Below are 21,939 nucleotides of genomic sequence, written 5' to 3'. Positions count from 1 at the left end.
AGACTGTCTCAAATTGAGATTTTAAAACTGCATTTTTGAGAAAGACAAACTTAAATTAAGACAAACTTAACATTTAATGCTTTGAAAGACCAGGTATTTTCAATTAAAACTTTTTTTAAATCTCTGCAATTGTGTTGTGAAAAAGTTTGTTTCCCTTTCAATGCAAGCATTTTATTTTGCTTAAAACTTTTCCAATTGCAAGATATGTGCTAGGGACCATTCTAGCATAACTGAGCATATTGTAAGAAATCTCATTTGATTTAAGTCTCCCTACCTCCTTGCAGCATGAATAACAGCATTCTGTCAGTTCATAATGCTACAAGACTTTTCTTACAAATTTGTGACCAACATGCCCTTACTACACTTTCAACAAGTGGTGTGACATCTTTTTTAAAACATTGATGTTTTAAAAAAAAGATGTTCAAAATTAAAACACCAATGTTTTAACAGGATAGATGTTTCCAAAACATCGACATTGCTACTATTCTGATTAACATGTGAAAAAAATTATCAGCATTGTGCTAAAGGGATAAAATCGTAACATCTTTCTTTGGCAAGAAAGGATCCATAAAAATCATAGTTCATCTGTTTCAAAAATAAAAATATATGCTAAATATACTTTGCAATGATGATTCAATTTACAATTTATATTCTTAATACACAAGAATATAGAAAATTATTACATTATTCTTCTAAAATGGACTTTAATTTTTATAAGCAAATGAAGAAATAAAAATTTGAATGCTCATTTTTTTTACAACTTAGTATGACAAAAAAAAAAAAAAAAAAAAAAAAAAAAAAAAAAAAAAAAAAAAAAAAAAAACCCTCAGCGCTCACTTCTCTCTGCAAGAATTGGAGTTCGCTATTGGAAACTTGAAACTGTCCAAGTCTCCTGGTCCTGAAGGCATCTACGGACACATGATCCTACATCTCGGTGAGAAGGCAAAGAAGAGATTGCTAGAAATCATTAATATCTCCTGGAGTAAGGGTCGGCTACCAAGAAATTGGAAAAAAGCTACCATTGTTCCAATTAGGAAACCTGCTAAAAGCGCAAACTCACCAGACAGCTACAGACCCATTGCCTTAACAAGCATTCCATGCAAGATTATGGAAAAAATGATCCTCTCCAGACTTTCTTACCATCTGACTTCCAAAAACCTATTACCTAAAGAACAATTTGCGTTTAGGAGAGGACATAGTACCACAGATCAAGTTCTTTACTTTTGTCAAAATATCAGAGATTTCCAAAACATCAAACCAACAAATCACACCATTGCGGTTTTTCTGGATCTTTCCAAGGCGTTTGATAGGGTGTGGTGGAACCTACTCATCCTGAAACTGCATGACAAATTTGGAATCAAAGGCAGTGCCCTTGCCTGGATTGCTGACTTTCTAAGAGCCAGAATTTTTCGTGTTAAGTGTCAAGACACCCTATCTAACTGGTTCAAAACGTATCAGGGGGTCCCTCAGGGATCCGTCCTTAGCCCAACTCTGTTTTCATTGTTTATGGCTGGATTCGAAAGTATCATCGCTCCGGAGTGTGATGTCGGAATATTTGCTGACGACATTGTGCTGTGGTGCTCTGGCCCTGATGTGAAAAATATTGAATCGACCTTAAACACTACGTTAACGGATGTGTGGAAATTTGCAAACAACCACAAACTGAATTTTAACGTCACTAAATCATATGTTGGACTTTTTACCACCAATAAACACCTGTACTCGTACCACCCCCAAGTCCTCTTTCAAGATCAGCCTCTTTCATATGTTAAACATCCAAAGTACTTGGGCTTTGTTTTAGATCAGGAGATTACGAGCAACGGACACATCTCAAATCTGGTGATCAAGAGCCGTAAGAGACTGAATATCCTTAAGTACATCTCGGGCAGAGACTGGGGTGCTGACGCCAAAACACTCAGATCAACATACATTGCACTAATCAGGCCTATCCTTGAGTATGGATTCCCGGTATACTTCTGCGCCTCAACATCTAACCTTCTCCAGTTGGAGAGAGTGCAATTGAGTGCGGCTCGTATCATAACAGGCCTAAGAAACAGTTGCCCAAATGATATAGTACTTTATGAGGCTAATCTCCCTCCCCTTGGCCTCGTTAGAAACTCGAAACTGGTGAAATACTTCAACAAACTAAAAAGCTATGAAAATCAGAACCGTACATCTGAATATCTGTCCAGCTGGAGTAGCAACCAGAGACTCAAAAGGAATAGCCCACTTGGTCTGGCCGACAAACTGGATATTATATCCCATTCAGTGGAGTACTCATCTCTAACACCCTGTGTTAGTCCGACTGAGGGACTCCTTGGAGTTCACTTCCACTCTGAACTACCGTCTCAAACCAACAAAAACTCTGATGTCCCTGAATATCTACGACAACTGGCTCTGGAGGTCATAAATAGTATCCCGAGTTACGCTACTCTTATTTATACAGATGGGAGTAAAGACGAGTCAAATCATACTGGGAGTGGTATATATATTGAGAATCCTTCTGTACGTCTCTCTCGACGCAACCCAGACCACTGCTCGGTCTTTAAGAGCGAATTAATAGCTATTAAGGAGGGTTTAAATCAAATTCTCCACTCCACAGACTGTAGTGACATCTGGATTCTTACAGACAGCCGTAGCTCAATTCAACATCTACAGGACTGGAACCAAGTAAATGACCTAGTAAGCATTCAAATCATCAATATGCTTAAAACTATTTCAAAGCGAAGAGACGTCCACCTTCAGTGGATCCCCTCCCACGTCAACATTCCGGGAAATGAAACCGCGGATGCTTTGGCAAAAAGAGGCTGCTCTGAGATGGCCACGACTGATTACGACCTAACCTTTGAAGAAATTTTCTCTGCGGCGAAAAATAGAGACCGGCATGTCTGGCTAGCTCCTCCAGCTCATTCTTGGTACAGTAGACCAAAACCAGGAGGTGCATTACTTTTCAAGGCCGACAGACAGGACCAAACGGCCATCTCAAGACTCTTCAGTGGGCACCTGAAATGCATGTCATTTGAATCCGGCCGTAAAGTCTTCCCAACGTGTCCCAAGTGCCATCTGCTGCCGGCCTCCCCGCAACACCTACTGGATTGCTTGGGGCTCACTCTTGAGGATGTCCGCGACAACCCACTCCTGGTGCTCGACTTTGCGAGGGTGCATGGAATTATGGATTTGATCTAGCTGTCGCTAGATCCTGAAGGATTGGACACAACAACACAACATAGTATTTTTACAAAAAATATGTTATTAACTCAATACAGTTAAAGTTTGCAAAGACAAATAAATAACTAAAGTCTTTCTACTCGAGAATTAATTAAAATAACTTCCAACCATTGAAATAATGGAAAAGTTTGAAGGATGCATAAGGACTGAAATTTAAAACATACTAAGCAATTTTCCGCAAAGCAATAATGGTATGTTTCCTAAAGAACAAGTTTTAACATATAAAAGCTAAAACTTTGAGACTTTAAATTTTTATGATCATTCATTTCATGAAAAACAAAGAAAAAAAATGAGAATGAAGGCTATTAAAATACCAGTAAGACCGCACTGTATTTTGCGGAAAATACTAGTAATTTCCATCTAAGCATGGCTTAATTTTTTTTTCCCAAAAGAAGAAAAATAAAATGTAACTATACAAATCAGAGCTTTATAATTTTCATATGGATTTTTTTTTCTTTTTTTTTGCAGCCTTGTTACATTTAGTACTTAAAAATGAGCTTGAATTTTCTTCCTCTCAACTATCAGGAAAATTCGCTTATCTGGAATGCAACATTTACCACACTTCCACATTTTCACGCAACAGTTGCACCCATCAGATGCAAAAATTGAGAAGAAATTCCCTGACATTTCCAGAAATTTCAATAATTTGTAACTTCCCCTGACCATTTTAGGTGATTTTCCCTGACAATCATGAGTGCAAATTTGATGATGTGCTCACAACATGGAAAATATTTTCAACCCCCTCCTCCCATGCATGCTTAAGGAAAAATTTATGTATATAAATGTTTTAGAATTTTAACAATGCCAGTTTTGGAATCTGTGTTTGATTTGAATTTTAAGCCTTTAAATTGTAATATTTAAGCATTTTGATATCGTAATTCCAAAAGCCTAAAAACCGCCAATAACAGGGTTGGGGGTGGGGGGTTCTCCCCCAGAAATTTCCAAAAAATGCAATGGTAGACCATTTTGGTAAAGTTCAGGGAAAGGAGGGGTTCAGGGACTCTTACATCAATTATTTCAAACTGATAGTCCCAAAATGCCAATATTTGGCGATCTTCAAAAATATTAGAGAAAGAGGGTGGGGGGAGGAAACTTTTTGAAAGAAGCTTCCTACACCCTTCCCAAGTTATCCAAAGATAACCCAAAACAGAGCTCTAAAATTTCAGAAACGGAAATATTTCGGGCTGGACGCCGGAATACCCCCCTCTCACTGTATTTACTACAGGCAATGTAAGTTTGTGTTTAAGTTTAGTGTAGGTAAGTAGCAACTCCCCTCCCAACATCTCCAAAGACAACCCAAAGTTTTAAGACTTCGTTAATTTCAAAAATGTTTCAAGAAAGACACCTGAACTCCCTTACTCTTAACTCACTAACAACAAGCATTATATTGTTTGGAAGTAGTAGCTATTTATCATTTGCAGGAGCTCCCCCATCACAAGAGTGCCATTTATTTATTTATTTATTTTTTGCAAAATTAGCATATTTTGTATGAGCTGATTCCTCTAATTTATCTTTAAAAAAGGTTACTTTTACGTATGGAAATATGTGTTATTTTGATTTGCTCTTTGAAATTTTGGTTGATCGGATTTTTCTTAAGGGTTCGATAATGGACACAAATTCCCTCTGGCCAGACCCTTGGGTATATATATATATATATATTTCCTTTCTTTTTTTTCTGTTCCAAATTTTCTGAAGAAAATCAACGGTTTTGAAAAAAAATTTTTATTCATCTTTTTTTCAATGCATTAAAACAAAAAACGATTATCTCATTTTTTTTTTAAACATTTGTAAAAAAAAATGAGAAAAGGTTATTTTTATCTGCTTTTATTCAAAAACTTTCTGCAATTGTGTTGGCAATTACAAGCCTTGAATTCATCTTTATTATCATTAATTTTTTTTTTTTGGGGGGGGGGGGAGAGATGGAGATGAATGTGTTAAACAACAGAATCAAGTAAACCACTGCAAGAAAAGCAAGTTTATTATTGAACTGAAAAGTTGAAAAGAAAAAAAAAAACCCTGATGAAATATACGAGCCCCAGGATATGCGATTAAAGCCAAATATTGCAGTTTTCTACCACATGATTTGTGAGCCGCTCTGGTCCGCTTCTCCTGAAGAGGAAAATGCTGTCTGGGTTCCTCTATGTAATCTCCACTCTACGTTACGATCGCTAAGAAGAACATTCAAGCTATGTAAAATAATCAACATACAGGCAGGGTTTACGATCTCTAAAGGCGAATCCTGCTGGAAATATTCAGGTTCAATGCGTTGGTTTTGAGGAAAAAAAAAGCACTTTTATACTTTTTATCAGATAATCCACAGATTACATACAGGAAAATACGGTAATATCTGCACTGACTTTTATCCTTCAAAAAACTTTTTCATTAAAACATACGATTGAATTTTTTATGGAACTGAAAGTATACTCACATCATTTAATGTGACATTAAGAACTCCTGATATGTCATATTCCAATTTAGGTAAATTTGAATTAATCACTTTAGCTTTACTGGAAACTACAGGATTCAGATGATTTTGCAAAGCCTAGAAATAAACAAAGCATTATAGCAAAAAAATCTATATTATGACTGAACATGCCCCCTTCAAATCTTTTTAAAGACTTTATAACTGTGGCAGTTAGTCAATAAAAGATTAAAATTACATGCCCATTTTTGTGGAGGAAAAGGCAAGTTTAAAAAAGAATGGAAAGTTGAAACAACCCTTATAGACAAAAAGTAATCATCTGTTTAGTTCGTGAATTCTAATAATTTAAATGTTTTCACTTGAAAAGAAAAAAAAGTCATTGCTAGTTTATGTGCTTTTCGTATCCATATTTTATTTAACTAAGTCACCAATTAACTGTTTGGGATGAGCAACGTTTAAGGGAGCATTTGCACAATATTCTTCTCAAGGACATTGCTGTATTACAGTTAATTAATCTTCCAGCATGAGGCAATTAATGTACTGATGCATCGTTACTTTTAGACCAAAATGTAGGCTACCAGATGGCATAACTAATCCTTGTTTTCTACAAAAGATAGTCTATTAGTATTTCTTTCTCTAATGTCAGATTTATGATTTGTCAAGTGTCTGGAATTCATTAAACTTAGGGTAATGAAACAGAAACATAAGCTAACAAGTGCAAAAGGAAGTACATGCTAAGAGAACTGATCTTTAAGTAATCAATTAAAATTTTTGAGATTTTATAACATGCTCTAAAACCTGTTTTATTGTTCCCAGTTTCACAAATAGAACTTTATGTATAAAAGTAAATTTCGATGAATGTGTTAAACACATGCAACCATAGATAAGAATCTAGGCATTTTAATAAATGCAGAAATAAGCATTGGGGGTTCAGTAGTAGCTATTTTCTGAAATTATACACTGAAAAAAAAGGGGGGGGGGGGTAGTTTGTGTTGCGATCAAGGTTAGCCTTGAACTTTTATTTTTTGAACTTTTCCTTTCGCCCACCGCTTTTCTGATTTGAAGTGAACTGATTAAGATAAAAAATAAATAGAATCGTTAGAACACCGAAGATGATTTTTCAATACAGTCCGATTTTTAAAGCATGTTCTTTGAATTTGTAAATACTTGTTAATATATTGATTTTTTTTTCATTTGATAGTACTGTGAACTTTTTAGTCATTTTTAATAACTCTTCATGAAGTCAAAAGATGCAAACGCCCAGAAAGAATCGGAAAATGGTAAGATTTTTACCTGAAATTTAAACTCAAGATACCGATTATTACATTTTTTGGCGCCCCCGGGTGAGCGTTTGCAATTATATTGAATTAAGTTAAAAAACTAATAGTATTTGATCGAGATAGTTTTTTCTTAATATAAATGATGGAGAGTTTGAAGAAATTACGCACTCCATTACGAAGTGGTTTTTTGAGAATCGCTAACCAACTGGAAGAGTACTTAAAAACTACAGATTGTAGTCATGATGAAATAGAAGTCTTAATTAACCAGTTGAGTGAGAAATGGTGTGCACTTGATATGAAAGAAAAAGAAATTCATGAAATATTAGCTAATGATTCTGATTGTGCTCAAGAGGATTTTGATGTTGAATATAATGTGTATGAGTCATACAAAGAACAATTCATACGACTTAGAACGAAAGCTGGAAAAATGCTGCGCAGTACTAATAATGAAATTTCAACTGTTGTGACTGAAACGGAGTTAAATAAACGCCAATTTAAGTTACCGCGAGTAGAGTTGAAAAAATTTAATGGGGATATTAAGGAGTGGCTCGGTTTTTGGGGTCAGTTCAGAAAAATTCATGAAGATGTAAATATAGCACCTGAAGATAAATTTATTTATTTAACTCAAGCTACTGTAGAAGGCTCCCGTGCCAGGGAACTCGTCGATTCGTTTCCTCCATCTGCGGAAAATTACGAACAAGCAATTGAATGCTTAACTGCCAGATTTGGTAGGGAAGACTTGCTCACTGAAGTTGATATAAGAGAATTATTGAGTCTAGTGCTGACAAATTCAATGGGTCAAAAGAAGATGCACCTGGCCAAGTTATATGATAAAATAGAATCACATATCCGAGCATTAAATTCCCTGGGTGTTACTTCCGATAAATACGCTTCGATTTTGTATCCATTAGTTAAAAGTTGTTTACCAGAAGATATTATTAGAATATGGGAAAGAAGCATGACTTTAAAAAATGAAAATACAAAAGAATTAAATAAATTTACCTCTCTAATGAATTTTTTGAAAACAGAGGTTGAAGGGGAAGAAAGAATTTCCTTAGCGAAAGAAAGTTTCAGCTTCGATACGAAGCGAATGAAGAACCATTCCTCACCACCTCGCCCGAGTAGAGGGGAAGAAGAGAAGATTCCAACTGCAGTCGGACTTTTTGGTTCCACAAATTCGAATACGTGTGTATTTTGTGAGAAGAAAAATCATGAATCATCTGCTTGTCGATATGTGCTGAAAATGAATTTAGATGATAGAAAGAAGATATTAATGAAAAAGGGCTGTTGTTTTTGCTGCCTTAAAGTGGGTCATAGAACTCGAACGTGTAAAGTTAGAATCAATTGTGAACGATGTAATGGAAAACATGCAACTATAATGTGCAACGAAAATAAAAACCAAGAGCGCGATAAAGTGAGAACAGATGTGCTGAAAGAGAATGACGGTCAAAATGCTATCAATGACACAGTGCTAAATAACCGCACTTGTAGTCCCAACATTCTGTTACAGACTTTGTACGTCAGATTACGAGGCAACAAGGGAGGGAAAATCGTGAGATGTCTTATTGATTCTGGCTCCCAACGGTCATATCTGAGTAAACGAGTCGCTGAAGAAATGCAGTATGATCGTCTTAAAGAAGAGAAAATTATACATAATTTGTTTGGTGGTAAAGAACACAGAAAAAAATTACCGACATAGAGTATTAGTCAGCAGTATTAACAAAGAATATCACTGCAATTTTGAGGTACTTGACCAAGAAAAAATATGTTCTAAAATACCAACTTTGAAGTTAGATCCATGTGCGCAAGAATTGAATAAAGGAAATATAATTTTGACAGATCAATTGATTCCAAAAGAAACAGAATCTTAAGACATAGATCTATTAATTGGAGCTGATGTAGCAGGTAAGCTTCTCACTGGAAAAGTCATAGTTCTGCCATGTGGACTCGTAGCTGTCGGAACACATCTTGGATGGACCTTGATGGGGGAAATGCCATTTGACGATCATGATGACAATTCTACAATGGTGGTAACGAATTTATTTATGAAAGATTTTACCATTCTAGAAATGTGGAACTTAGATGCAATAGGTATTACTGGTCCGATCGCTAAAAAAGACATGGAAGAAAAAGAAATAAAAGATGACTTTGAATCTGAAAAATGTGAAAATGAAGTAAAAAAGACCACTAATGAAGATCCGGTGGAAGTTGATGACGTGCAATCAAACGAAGTGGATGCTTCAGAAGAAAGTGCAAAGCCTGTTACTCCTGTCGAAGAATTGATGGATACTAAAACAGAAACAGATGTGACAGAAGAAAATATATATGAGGAAGAAGATAAAGAAAATGATACACCTTCTAAAAAGAAAATAGTTACATCTGTTGAGCACGAAAATGATGCCAGTGTTGAGCATTTAGATGAAAATTTACCCATCTCTGATCCCGAGCATTTAGATGAAAATTTACCCATCTCTGATCCTATGCATTTAGATGAAAATTTACCCATCTTTGATCCTGAGCAAGAAGACCGAGCTAACCAGTTGCTTTCTTCTGATCTAGAAGACTCTCAAGAAGCAAAAAGGGTTGAGAATCCAGACGACCTTCTTTCCAGGAGCTACCCAGCTAAACAGTTGCTGAAAATGAAATGGTGGGAGAACCCAATTCGGTTAAAGAAGAATGAAGACGAATGACCACAATTGGATTTGGTTTTCAATGATGAAGAAATTTCTCGAGAAAAGCGAAGGAGTGTTGTGATAAATACCCAAGTCAATGTGGAAAGCAAAAATATGTTTCACAGATACTCAAATTATCCGAGACTCATTAGAATCATTGGATGGATTTATAGGTTCTACTTGAATTCGAAGTCTAAAAATTCTAAACAAAAAGGAAATTTAAGTGTACAGGAGATGAAAAATGCGGAAGAAAGTTTGCTAAAGATGGTACAACGAGAATCATTTCCAGAAGGAACCAATGAACAACGAATTAGACAACTTAATCCCGTGCTTGATAAAAATGGTCTCCTAAGAGTAGAAACGAGAATTCTTAGAAGAAAAGATAAAAAGAATTTTCGATTGCCAATAATTTTGCCATCGCAACACCGAATCGTAAACATGCTCATAGAAAGTAAACATCAAGAATTTAGACATGCTGGAGTTCAGGTGCTGATGAATCATCTCAGAGAGAACTATTGGATTCTCCAGAACCGGAAAACGGTTAGAAAAGCTATCTCGACATGTGTACGATGCAAATGATTCACTGTGACCCATTCAGAACCAAAAAGCCCTCCTTTACCTGAGGATAGAGTTAGAGATGCAACAATATTCGAAATCACGGGCACAGATCTTGCTGGACCGTTATACTTGAGAGACGGAACGAAAGCCTGGATAGTTCTCTACACTTGTGCTGTGTATCGTGCGGTGCAGATAGAACTGATAACCTCTTTAACAGCAGAAGACTTTTTACAAGCGTTAAGAAGATGTATTGCTAGACGAAGAAGGCCAGAAATTTTATATTCCGATAATGGAGGCAACTTCGTTAAAGCTCACAATGAATTAAGCAAACTAGATTGGGGAAAGATAGAATCACAGTCGTCGCTGAAGAAAATAACCTGGAGGTTCATACCACCTTCAGCCCCTTGGTGGGGCGGATGGTGGGAGCGGTTGATAGGTACGATAAAGCAAATTCTGCGACGAGTTTTAGGTCAAGCTTCACTGACTTACGAAGAGCTGAACACAGTAATGTGTGATATCGAAAGCTTGATAAACTCGAGACCTTTAACGTACTTGTCAGAAGATGTAAATGATTTGGTTGCACTGTCTCCTTCCATGTTCCTCCAAGAAACCAGAGAATGCGGCGTACCTGATATCGATATAGTAGATGTCACCTACTTGCGAAAAAGATATTCATATCTACAACGAGTACGTGCAGACCTACGAAAGAGATTTCGGCAAGAATACCTTGGACAACTGAAACATGCAAGAAAATGTCCAAAGGAAGCTAAGCTTCCTTCTGTAGGCGAAATTGTTCTCATAGGATCAGACAACCTAAAACGGTTGCAATGGCCACTTGGACGAATTCTTGAAGTCCTACCAGGCAAGGATGGCATTGCCAGAGTTGTCCGCATAAAAACTAAGTCCGGAATTGTCACATGTCCTGTGCAACGTGTGTACAGTTTAGAAATAACAGAAAACGATGAAGGTACACTTTTGAGAGATAAAGCCACTACTCGGAAGAACCAGGAACCAGTGGTAACGCGAAGTGGACGAATAGTAAAAGAACCCAAGAGACTAGGCTTCACAGCAGATTGAGTTCTTCATTGGTGAAGAGCTCAAGGTGGGAGGATGTCGCGATCAAGGTTAGCCTTGAACTTTTATTTTTTGAACTTTTCCTTTCGCCCACCGCTTTTCTGATTTGAAGTGAACTGATTAAGATAAAAAAATAGAATCGTTAGTACACCGAAGATGATTTTTCAATAAAGTCCGATTTTTAAAGCATGTTCTTTGAATTTGTAAATACTTGTTAATATATTGATTTTTTTTCATTTGATAGTACTGTGAATTTTTTAGTCATTTTTAATAACTCTTCATAAAGTCAAAAGATGCGAACGCCCAGAAAGAATTGGAAAATGGTAAGATTTTTACCTGAAATTTAAACTCAAGATACCGATTATTACAGTTTGTATGAAGGGAAAGATAAAGTAAAAATTGGAATTGTAAATGAATAAAAATTGCGAAGTCTCTGTGTTGATCTTCCTTCATGATTTGAGCTAAATGCTTTAAAGACATTTTTACAATATCCTTAAAATATTTTATTACCTTAAATGTAATTTTAATGATTTCCTGTGTTTGTTTTCCTTATTTGGAATCAGTAATCTGACCTAAATTTAGGTACTTTTAACTGTAATATATACTTACTTTCTTTTATATTATTTTTTTCAGCATCTAGTACAGCCAGAGTAAAAACTTTAAGGCCAGTAAATATTTTTGTGAAAATTAAAAATTAAAACTATATTGATTTTAATACTATTATATTATTAATTATTAACATTTATTGATAAGAAATAACTCAACAGACAGGATTTGTAAAGTATGCAATTACCAGAAAAGCAGTGGTATATTCATAGTTAGTATTTTAGCCTCAGTAAAAACTTTAAGGACACTAGTTTTTTTTAAACTACAGGTACATATACTGGAACAAATATGATCACAGTTACCAAGATTGTGGAAACCCTTCAATTTGTAGTGTTGTTATTAATTTCTTCAAAGTTTTGGTTACCTTTGTAAAGATATCGAAAGGTAAAAAAAATTTTTGAAAAAAAAAATAGAACCGACTTCAAAATTGCTCTAAAAAGTGAAAAATAATTTTATTCTTTAAACACCATCGATAATACTTTTAAACATAATTTTTGAAGCTGGCGCAAAAACAAAACGTAAAATCCAGTGTAACCATGCTTCGTTCATATTTTTTTCAGAAAAGCATCCAAAGTTACGAACGAAACATTTATATCGTTATTCAAATATGTTGTCATCAATGCATAATTTATGTGATAGTGAAGAAACTGGGCCTGGTCAAATTTATAGTTGTAGCTGAGTTATGACTGTGAATGATTTTATCTATCGTTTTTGCGCCAACTTCAAAAATTATGTTTAAAAGTATTATCGATGGTGTTTAAAGAATAAAATTATTTTTCACTTTTTAGAGCAATTTTGAAGTCGGTTCTATTTTTTTTTTCAAAAATTTTTTATTTCATTCTTTTTAGTGTAAATGTAGATATTTAAGTAAAAGTAGGAAGTTCGGCTCTATATCACTGTATTGCTTTAGAAAAGCCTTTATTCAAAATTATCATTACAATTACTATTAATGTTATATGGCACCAAACTTTTATAACAATGAGTTTCATACTGTTGCGTAGATGAAGATAGCGAAGACAATGTGAAAGCCAAATGAAGCGAATACTCGTTAGTCTCAACTCGAGATCTTTATTCAGAACCACGAATGAACGTTACATCTCCTTATATACAACTTGAGAAAGTGCTGGAACTTTCTAGGCTTGGAAAGATACAGAAATTAATAGAACATTCGAGAAAATACGGGAAACAGTAGAAACGAAATTTTAGTAAAATTCACCTTGTCCTAGTCGGGATTTGAACCCGGGTCGCTCGTGCGGGAGGCGAGAATTCTACCACTGAGCCACCGTTATCCACGGATGAAAAGTGCGAACTTTGCTACAATATCATTTTAATAATTTAATAGGGAAATTGCATAAAATGTACTGTTTTTTGCCCATAACTTTTTTTCTAAAGAACAAATATGGTCAAACAAAGTAATGGGACCTAAGTTGAGCCATCCCCTATCCATCAAAAAAAGAATCATCAAAATCGGTTCACTAGGTGAGACGCTATGAGGGGACAAACAAAAAAAAAAACATACATACGGTATGAATTGATAACCGCCTCCTTTTTGAAGTCGGTTAAAAAGTTAAATGTTCATGATAGAGAGCAGATTGAATTTTTTTCTTCAGCCAGGGATAGAAGTGAAATTTGCCAACAAAAATATAGGAAAATGTAGGAATTTTCTGCAAACAATATAGGAATTTTTTGAAATAATATAGGAACATTTTGAAAAAAAGAGGATATACAGGTATTTTTATAACAAGGCTAGCCAGTATGACATTTTTTTTTTCAAAATGCAATATTACTATTCGATTAAAAACATGTAATAACACTACCTGACATAAGTGCAATACATAAGCATAAATAAGTCTAAAAATACAATTCTGCTTTGTTCTTATAATCTTAAGCTGTTCTTATAATCTTAAGCACTTAAGCATCTTGTCTGATTCCATCCCGTGAATGACCAACTATGGCGACTATGTTTCACACGTAGCTGCTGGTTCGGTAGCTTTCCGGTTGGAAAAAAATGATCGCTCCAGATTTACCCTATTTATGGTGTTCGTATATTTATTTTGTGATGTGAAATTTTGTGAATGAGCTGCTTTTGAGATGTGGAATTTTGTGAATGGAGCCGCTTTTACGATGCGTAAATTTGTGAAGGGGTCGCAAAGCGGACCCAATTTGGGTCTGGAACGATCCCAAAATGTGCATGTCTTTCCGACTTCCTTGATTCCTTTAAAATCGGGAACAGCTTTGCGTATTCTTTTTTGAAAACTTGGCTGTGCGGCCTTTTCGGAGGCATTATTATTAAAATGAACGTTTAGTTGATACGCAAACTGCAGTACCTACATTCCGCACAATCAAAACCAAAACAATCGAAGTTGAGATGAGCTATCCCGCAAGTAGCAATAATTGCAGCTGTAGCCAAACACAAAGTTCCAAAAAAAAAAAACCCCCGCGCTTGTGGAGATCTGAAACGGTAGTTAGCCGGAGAGCCCTTCCTAGACTGACATCGTCAAAACCTACACAGGGCTTGTGTCCATCATGATCGCCCATGTTCATCGACGCCGAGTTCGAAAGTGAAGTTTGGAGGACTTGCGTAGGAGCTTCATGGGCGCAGAAATGAGCTGCGCAGACGAGCTAAAGTCGAACGCTGCTCCGCTCCGGAAGAAACACGGTAAAGGGCTCCCAAAACATTTTAGCTTTAGAAAAGGGTAAAAGAGAACCATTTTCAATTAAAAAGAGGACTAAAGAGGACCAGTTAGGATTAAAAAGAGGATCTTGGGAGGACCATTCATTTAAACCCAAGGAAGCACCAAAAGGCAAATTAGCTGCCTTAATCCGTGAAGATAATTTGTTAATTAACCATAATACTGAGATTTTTAATAATACAATTCCTTTATCACCTTCTGCACAACTAATCTTTTTATCCATTGAATAATATTATTTACACAAACATTTGGATGGGGGGGGGGAGGTACTTAGCTCAGCACATAAGGCAGCCTCCTTAGAATTAAATAGGCATAATGATACATTTTGAATTGAACCAGGGATGCTGGTAGACTTACAGAAGGATAGATGAAGCTGTGCTTCATCTTTCTTTAGTTTAAAATTATTTTTGTGTTTTTATGTCTTGTAATGTTTTTTAATAGCATTATATCCCTTCACAAGCGATATAAATCTATCACACACCAAACATATCTACTGTATTCAAAGTTTTCCTAAAAATGTCTGAAATGTTCAATCACAAAGGGAAGCAGATCACATGAGGCTTAGTTTTGCAATTTTCATATTCAAAGTATATTTTCAAGAATCATAAAGCTTACATAAAAAAATTACTCCATGATTGCAGGGCCATGAGTGCAGTGGCAGATACAGCCGGCGGGCAACCGGGCATTTGCCCGGTGGGCCAGCCATGCTATATATAAATTCCAGAGTAGAGAAATGCAGTAGATAAGTAAATTTATTGCAAAAACAGAAATGAAACTAATTCATGTTGCCAAAACTAACAGAAAAACAACTGATCATGAACTAAAAATATCTCTATAAGTGTAAGGAGTAAATGTATGTGATTCTTCGATTCATAGAAAACTCATCTCAGTTAAACTTGGTGCTCGTTATCCTCGTAAAAAGGGCTAAAATCAAATTTGCTGTGACAAAGAAACTTGCTTGGGCAGAAACTGTGCATAACCTATTTACTAGTAATTGGACCAAGGTGAGAAATATTAATTTTCCTTCAAATGTTCAGTTAAATTCAAGTTGTTGAGGGTCATTCCATGTCAAGTGATACAAAGTTTTTTCCCTCACCCTTTTGTATTTCTTCCAAATTTGGCTCATCAATTGTACCCTTTGAGGTAATCAAAAGTCCAAATTTTTAGATTTTTTCTCTATTATTTTTTTATTTATGACACTTTGATTTTTCGAAAAACCCTCTTTTTTTCATGGATGCTTGAACATAAAATGGACAATAACTCAGCACCAAATATAGATAGAAAGATTTGGTAAAAAGCATTTTCAAGTACATTTGTTGTACAACAAATTTCCCATGTCTGTATTTATTCTTTTTGAGTTACCTTTTAATTTAGATGCCACCCCCTTCCCTCGCTCTACAACACAGAACATGATCAGCTTTCTGATGATTAGTATTGAAATTAATTAGTTAGTGACAAGCCATAACTTGTAAAATTAAACTCACTTTCAGCTCCCAGAGAGAACTATCAATAGCTTTGCTTGCAGATGGATCTGTTTCATCAAAATTGAAGGGATCACATGAAAGACCTAAAAGAAATTAAAATAAAACTAAATATATATGTTACGGCTAAAGTAAGAATAACGGGTAAACCTAAGTTTCCACATTTTGTTTTACAGTGGAATTTTTTGAATCCTTGACCACCAGAAGTTGATTGTAGGTTTGCAAGTTATTGTAAAGACTTGTTCTCAACTGATACATCCCCAATGTTTACGAATTGGGATTCACATACAGTAAATTAACTTCTTGAAAACATTTCAGGAATTTTTCCTTTCTCAATACCCAATTTATACAATCCGTTCTCATTACATTCAAGAACTGCTAAAATAATATTTCTAAAGTCACCCCTACCTCTATCTACATCAGGAATTATACGTTATCACCAACATTGCAAGGTGGATACTTGGTATTGAACAAAGATATCATTTTTTAAGCCTGTTCTGCTAAGTTTGCTTTCGCTTCGTTTCTATTATTGATTATGTTATCTTTTTTCGAGCATAAATCACATAATCCATTTCTGTTTTTGCACAGTTCACACTCAGCACTAAATAACATTTCTTCTTCACTTTCAGTGTCTTTGAGGCATTGTTCTTGATCTTTCTGGTTCTTAATTAGTTCCTCTAAGTTCTCTTCATTTAGGACAGTATTAATTATTTCATACGGGAGACCAGATGACTTTAAACCTACTTTCATATCACAGCCGAACATTGCTTTATATGGTGAACGTTTTATGCCAGCATGGTAGGCTCTGTTTTTCATTAGCTGAATAAATCTGAGTCCCTTCAGACCATTTTTCACAATTTTCGTCCTTAATCCAGGTCATGAGCACATTTTGAACATCCTGGTTTGCTCTTTCAATGCTATCCTGACTTTGACTGTGACGTCGTTTCCTGTGTATTATTTTTAATCCTGTTGGAAAAAAATTCAGACAAAAAACCTTAAAATTGACTTCAATTTTGAAAGGATTTAAAAAGGAAATCCCATTGTTATTTTCCCTAAAGTTTCTCAAAATTTCTATTTTTGGCTTCAATTTTCGAAATTCCTTCATGGAAGGACCTTGAACCTCCAAGACTCGCTTCTTTTAACACCACCAAAGATTGATTCCAACTACTTTTCATGCTTTAATTTTGAAAAATGTCTGAGAGAGAACCCTCGATCCTCGCATTTTCATCCTTCCTTAGATATCACCGAAAGCAACAAAAATGCATTTTCAGGATTTACAGCTTTTGGTTTGTATTACTTTTCTCAGAGAAATAAATTTTATTTCAAGTTTCTCATAATAAAACTTTTCTTAATTTTTATAAATGCATACTTTTTTTTTGAGCAATCACATTGCTTATTGTTCTCACTCAATTGTTTTAGGCATGTGTCCGTCTGTCCTTTGATTATATTTTCGCCACTGCCTTCCTCTGTAAGCACCATCATTGACCAGCACCTCAATACTGCTCCTCCAGCCAGCTATTAGGTGGTGCCATCCATATCCTACACAAATGACTGCAGACAAACGTCTACAACAACAAGTCATCATACACATACATGCCGGCAGACACAAACATCTACAAACACGTGTCTACGCACACATGTACGAACGCCTACATATGCACACGCACTGGGATTGCAAAAAGCAAAATTTAAATTAAAGATGCCAAAAATTATGTTTTTTTTAGCAATCACAAATTGCTTGTCGTTTTCATTTGACGGTTTCGGGCGTCTGTCCGTCTGGCCTTTGGTTTTATTTTTGCCACTATTGGTGGATTTATGGAGGAACTCCACCTCGACTGTCCCGGCAGAATGCTGCTTCACCAGCGAGCAGTTTCCAGGTTGGGTCCGTATCGTACAAACATGCACACTAGGGTGCATCTTATAATGCACATTTTGAAAATTTTTTGAATTTCTCATAGGGCACCCCTTTAATTGCTTCCTTTTGATTAAAAAACACCCACTTAAAAGTTTCATAGAATTTGAACAAAATTTAGAGGTTGCTACCAGCCATTAAAATTACGTTCATTGTGAAAAAAAATAGAGTAAAAATATATTCCCAATTTTCTATTGCAATATTTGACATCAACATGAATTTCAAATACTTATTTCCTATGCATACAAAAAACAAGCATTTTATGGTTGCTATTCTGTGTAATAATGTCAAACAAAAATCATGCAAAAGTTACACTATGCCATTCATATCATTGGTTTACAATTTCAGTCTTTTACATTCACCAATATTGCAATTTTTCCCCCCCTTGTTTTTAGTAATGTGAAATATACAAGCCTTTTTCTGATTGCTACTCGTCATCCAAACTATTTGATAATATCTCTTTGAAAAAACTTGATGAAAAGACCATTATGGTGAAAAATCTGAATGTTAGTAATGAAATCCTCTATTTTTTTTCCTTTGGTTTAGCTCTACAACACCTGCTGTTCAGTGTTTCATTGGAGGAGTTGTTCTTTTAGGTTTCTTAAAGAAAGAGGCCAATTTGAAGTTTGTCTCTTCAGAAATGACATGTAGATCAAATAAAATTACTTGAAGCAACAGTTTCCTTCTTGTAAATGAAAATGCTTTTCAACAACAAAAGACCAAATCTAGATGAACTTTATTGCAAATTCTTGTCCTTCAGAATCAGTCAAAGTACATTCAATTACAACAGAGGCTTTAAAAGAAAAAAAAAAAAAACTTTCACTACAGTTGATTTAGATTCCTCATGATTTTTTTTCTTTCAAAATTTCTTCTTTTCATTCAAGTTCTGTTGCCTTTTTAAATAGAGATTTATTTGTTACCAATTTCCCTTTGTCCTCCTAAGCTAGTTTTCTTTCAGTTAGAAATAATTTCTCGCCTGGAAGTGAAATCTTACGTAAAGTATCATCAGCAAGCGCGAGGTCAAGCAAATATCTAATGATGGATTCCAATAGTTTTGTTTTTGATTATTGAAATATAACTCTTAATTTTCTTTTTGAGTTCTTAACTGACAACTTGTGTTTCTTTGAGCTGCTAACCAACAGTTAGTTAAGAGGTTGAGTGTTGATTGTAGCTGCAGTTAATTAACATGATTTAATAAAATATGAAATAATTTCAAAGTCAGTAAGAATCTAATTTATTATTAATTAAAATTAATGACAAAAAGATAATATAAATAAATATTATAATAATCGATGAAAAAAAATATATTTCATATTTTGCAGCAATGGTAGCAACCTCTAAATTTTATTCAATTTTTATTTTTATGATATGTGAATTTTTTTTCATCCAAAGGAACAAAATGAGAGGGTGCCTCATGAAAAAATAACATCTTCAAAAATAAGATGCACCCTAATGCACACCTTAATATACACACACCCGCCTACATACACACATAGCTTGCGTTCGACGAGCTCGAACGGTTGGTTGATCACGTGACAGCTAATGATATCAGAGCATGCTAATAGTCTAAGAGCCCATGATAGCCAGACATACGTCATAGTATAAAGGCCCAAAATTTACCTGCGTAAGCGCACTGGAGCAGGTATGAAGGGTTCGCTATTTGTTAGGCATAAATGCCTGTTAATAACAACAGTAAATAATCCTATCTCATCACCTCACAACACCAATAGTAAAAGAATGTTTTTCCTTACTTATAATGTATTACCAATCATTCTGCATGACTGGGGTAAAAGATTCTTATCAGCACTCATTCACATTGGTCGAATCGACCGAATGTTTGTTTCACTTTTGTTCACCCTTGGCGGGAACTCCGTTGTGGATGACGTCATAGAAAGCTTCTAGAAGAAATCTGATGGCATGTGTGCTTAACGATAGCAATGATGTGTCCGTTCACGTGACTCTGATATGCTAATGACCCGGGGGGATATTTAAACTGCTCGCGGCTTTAGTTTGCTCTCTCTCTTTGATCATCTCTCGTCGTGGTAGGCGGTCGCTCGTTCGGCATTCGAACTTGCTTGTTAGTGCCGTTCGCCCTTTATTAAAATGATTAGCTGGACTTAGCTTTTTTCCCAATGGGTCTACTTCATCAAAGTTTTTAGTCAATAGTCATGCAGTTTGCGTTGCACTGTTAGTTATCTCATGCAGAAGTAGCATGTGGAGAGATTATGTTGTTAGTATTTTATTTTTATCATTTACAGCATGTTTTTAACTATTTACATTATCGTTTAAATAAACTTCATGAAAGTTAGAAATAGTTCGTCAAGTTCTTATTTCCGAACTCACTCTGCTAGTATCAAAGAAACATTGGGGAGATATTATTAGATTAGAAATTCTCCCCAACACTATTAGTTAAGCTGACTCGCGCTGGCTTTGGCGGGCAAGAGGTAGCAAAGGCGTGAAAAAATTGTGAACAAAAACATCATAGTATAACGCGTGATTTTTTAATATTTTATTAGGGGTACTATTAAGAGTTAAACCTTACAAAGCCAGACACTTAGCACGCTGGCTTTGCGCAGCCAGACACTTCAAAGCAGGGAAAAAATGGTGCACAAAAACATCATAGTATAAAGCGCGATTTTTTTATATATTGTTAGGGGTGCTACTAGGAGTTACGCCTTAAAATGCCAGACACTTCGCACGCTGGCCTTGCGCAGCCAGACACTTCAAAGTTGGGAAAAATCGTGTCCAAAAACATCATAGTATAAAGCGTAATTTTTTTATATTTTGTAAGGGGTGCTACTAGGAGTTACGCCTTACAATGCCAGACACTTAGCACGCTGGCCTTGCGCAGCCAGACACTTCAAAGTTGGGAAAAATCGTGTCCGAAAACATCATAGTATAAAGCGTGATTTTTTTATATTTTGTATGGGGTGCTACTAGGAGTTATGCCTTACAATGCCAGACACTTCGCATGCTGGCCTTGCGCAGCCAGACACTTCAAAGTTGGGAAAAATCGTGTCCAAAAACATCATAGTATAAAGCGTGATTTTTTTATATTTTGTAAGGGGTGCTACTAGGAGTTACGCCTTACAATGCCAGACACTTCGCACGCTGGCCTTGCGCAGCCAGACACTTAAAATAAATGGTGTCTAAAAACATCATAATATAAAGCGTGATTTTTTTATACTTTGTAAGGGGTGCTACTGGGAGTTACGCCTTACAATGCCAGATACTTCGCACGCTGGCCTTGCGCAGCCAGATACTTAAAATAAATGGTGTCTAAAAACATCATAATATAAAGCGTGATTTTTTTATACTTTGTAAGGGGTGCTACTGGGAGTTACGCCTTACAATGCCAGACACTTCGCACGCTGGCCTTGCGCAGCCAGATACTTAAAATAAATGGTGTCTAAAAGTATCATAATATAAAGCGTGATTTTTTTATATTTTGTAAGGGGTGCTACTGGGAGTTACGCCTTACAATGCCAGACACTTCGCACGTTGGCCTTGCGCAGCCAGACACTAAAAATAATTAAACATTTTCTGAATAATTCGGTTAACACCGATTGATTCTTTTCAGTTGCAGAAAAATCGGAGGTGGACGAAGACGTTGCAGTCTCAGAGTCTGATACAGAAGTTTTTTTTTAACTTTGCAAAAAAAGACAACAATATTTTGTCAGCTTCATTGGTTTTGTCATAGGAAGTCCTTTTCTTACAAAACGCGGTTTTTTTCTGCACAGTTTCCGTCTAATAAAAGGGGCTAACTTCAGGAAGTTTTGCGCAAACACGAAACTAAAATTTTACATTTCTTGCACGACACAAAATCCAAAACACTGATTTAAATTTTTTGAATTAACTATTTACAGCAGATTTACAAATAACTCAGCACGAACAAAAACGAAACTGTCTAAAGATCACAACAGAAAGGAATAATAATTTGCAGATACTTTACATAAAAATATTTACACACTCAAATGTTTTATCAATTAATTGCCTGCAGTTTTACTACAACT

General features: G+C 35.5%; 1 protein-coding gene across 2 annotated transcripts in view; it reads right to left on the bottom strand.

Moving 5' to 3' along the window:
• LOC129233482 (nucleolar complex protein 4 homolog) overlaps nucleotides 1-21,939 on the bottom strand; it is a 101,472-nt gene that overhangs the window by 967 nt on the left and 78,566 nt on the right. For both annotated transcript variants that reach the window (XM_054867501.1, XM_054867502.1), the window contains exons 12-13: nucleotides 16,018-16,100; nucleotides 5,657-5,770 (exon numbers count right to left, since the gene is read on the bottom strand). In XM_054867501.1, the coding sequence (XP_054723476.1) occupies nucleotides 5,657-5,770; nucleotides 16,018-16,100 (197 nt within the window). The remainder of the gene's footprint in view (nucleotides 1-5,656; nucleotides 5,771-16,017; nucleotides 16,101-21,939) is intronic.

This window comes from Uloborus diversus, unplaced genomic scaffold (genome assembly GCF_026930045.1).
Source record: "Uloborus diversus isolate 005 unplaced genomic scaffold, Udiv.v.3.1 scaffold_449, whole genome shotgun sequence".
Taxonomy (NCBI): domain Eukaryota; kingdom Metazoa; phylum Arthropoda; class Arachnida; order Araneae; family Uloboridae; genus Uloborus; species Uloborus diversus.
Note: the sequence above shows the minus strand (reverse complement) of the source record. Positions and strands in the feature narration are given on the sequence as shown.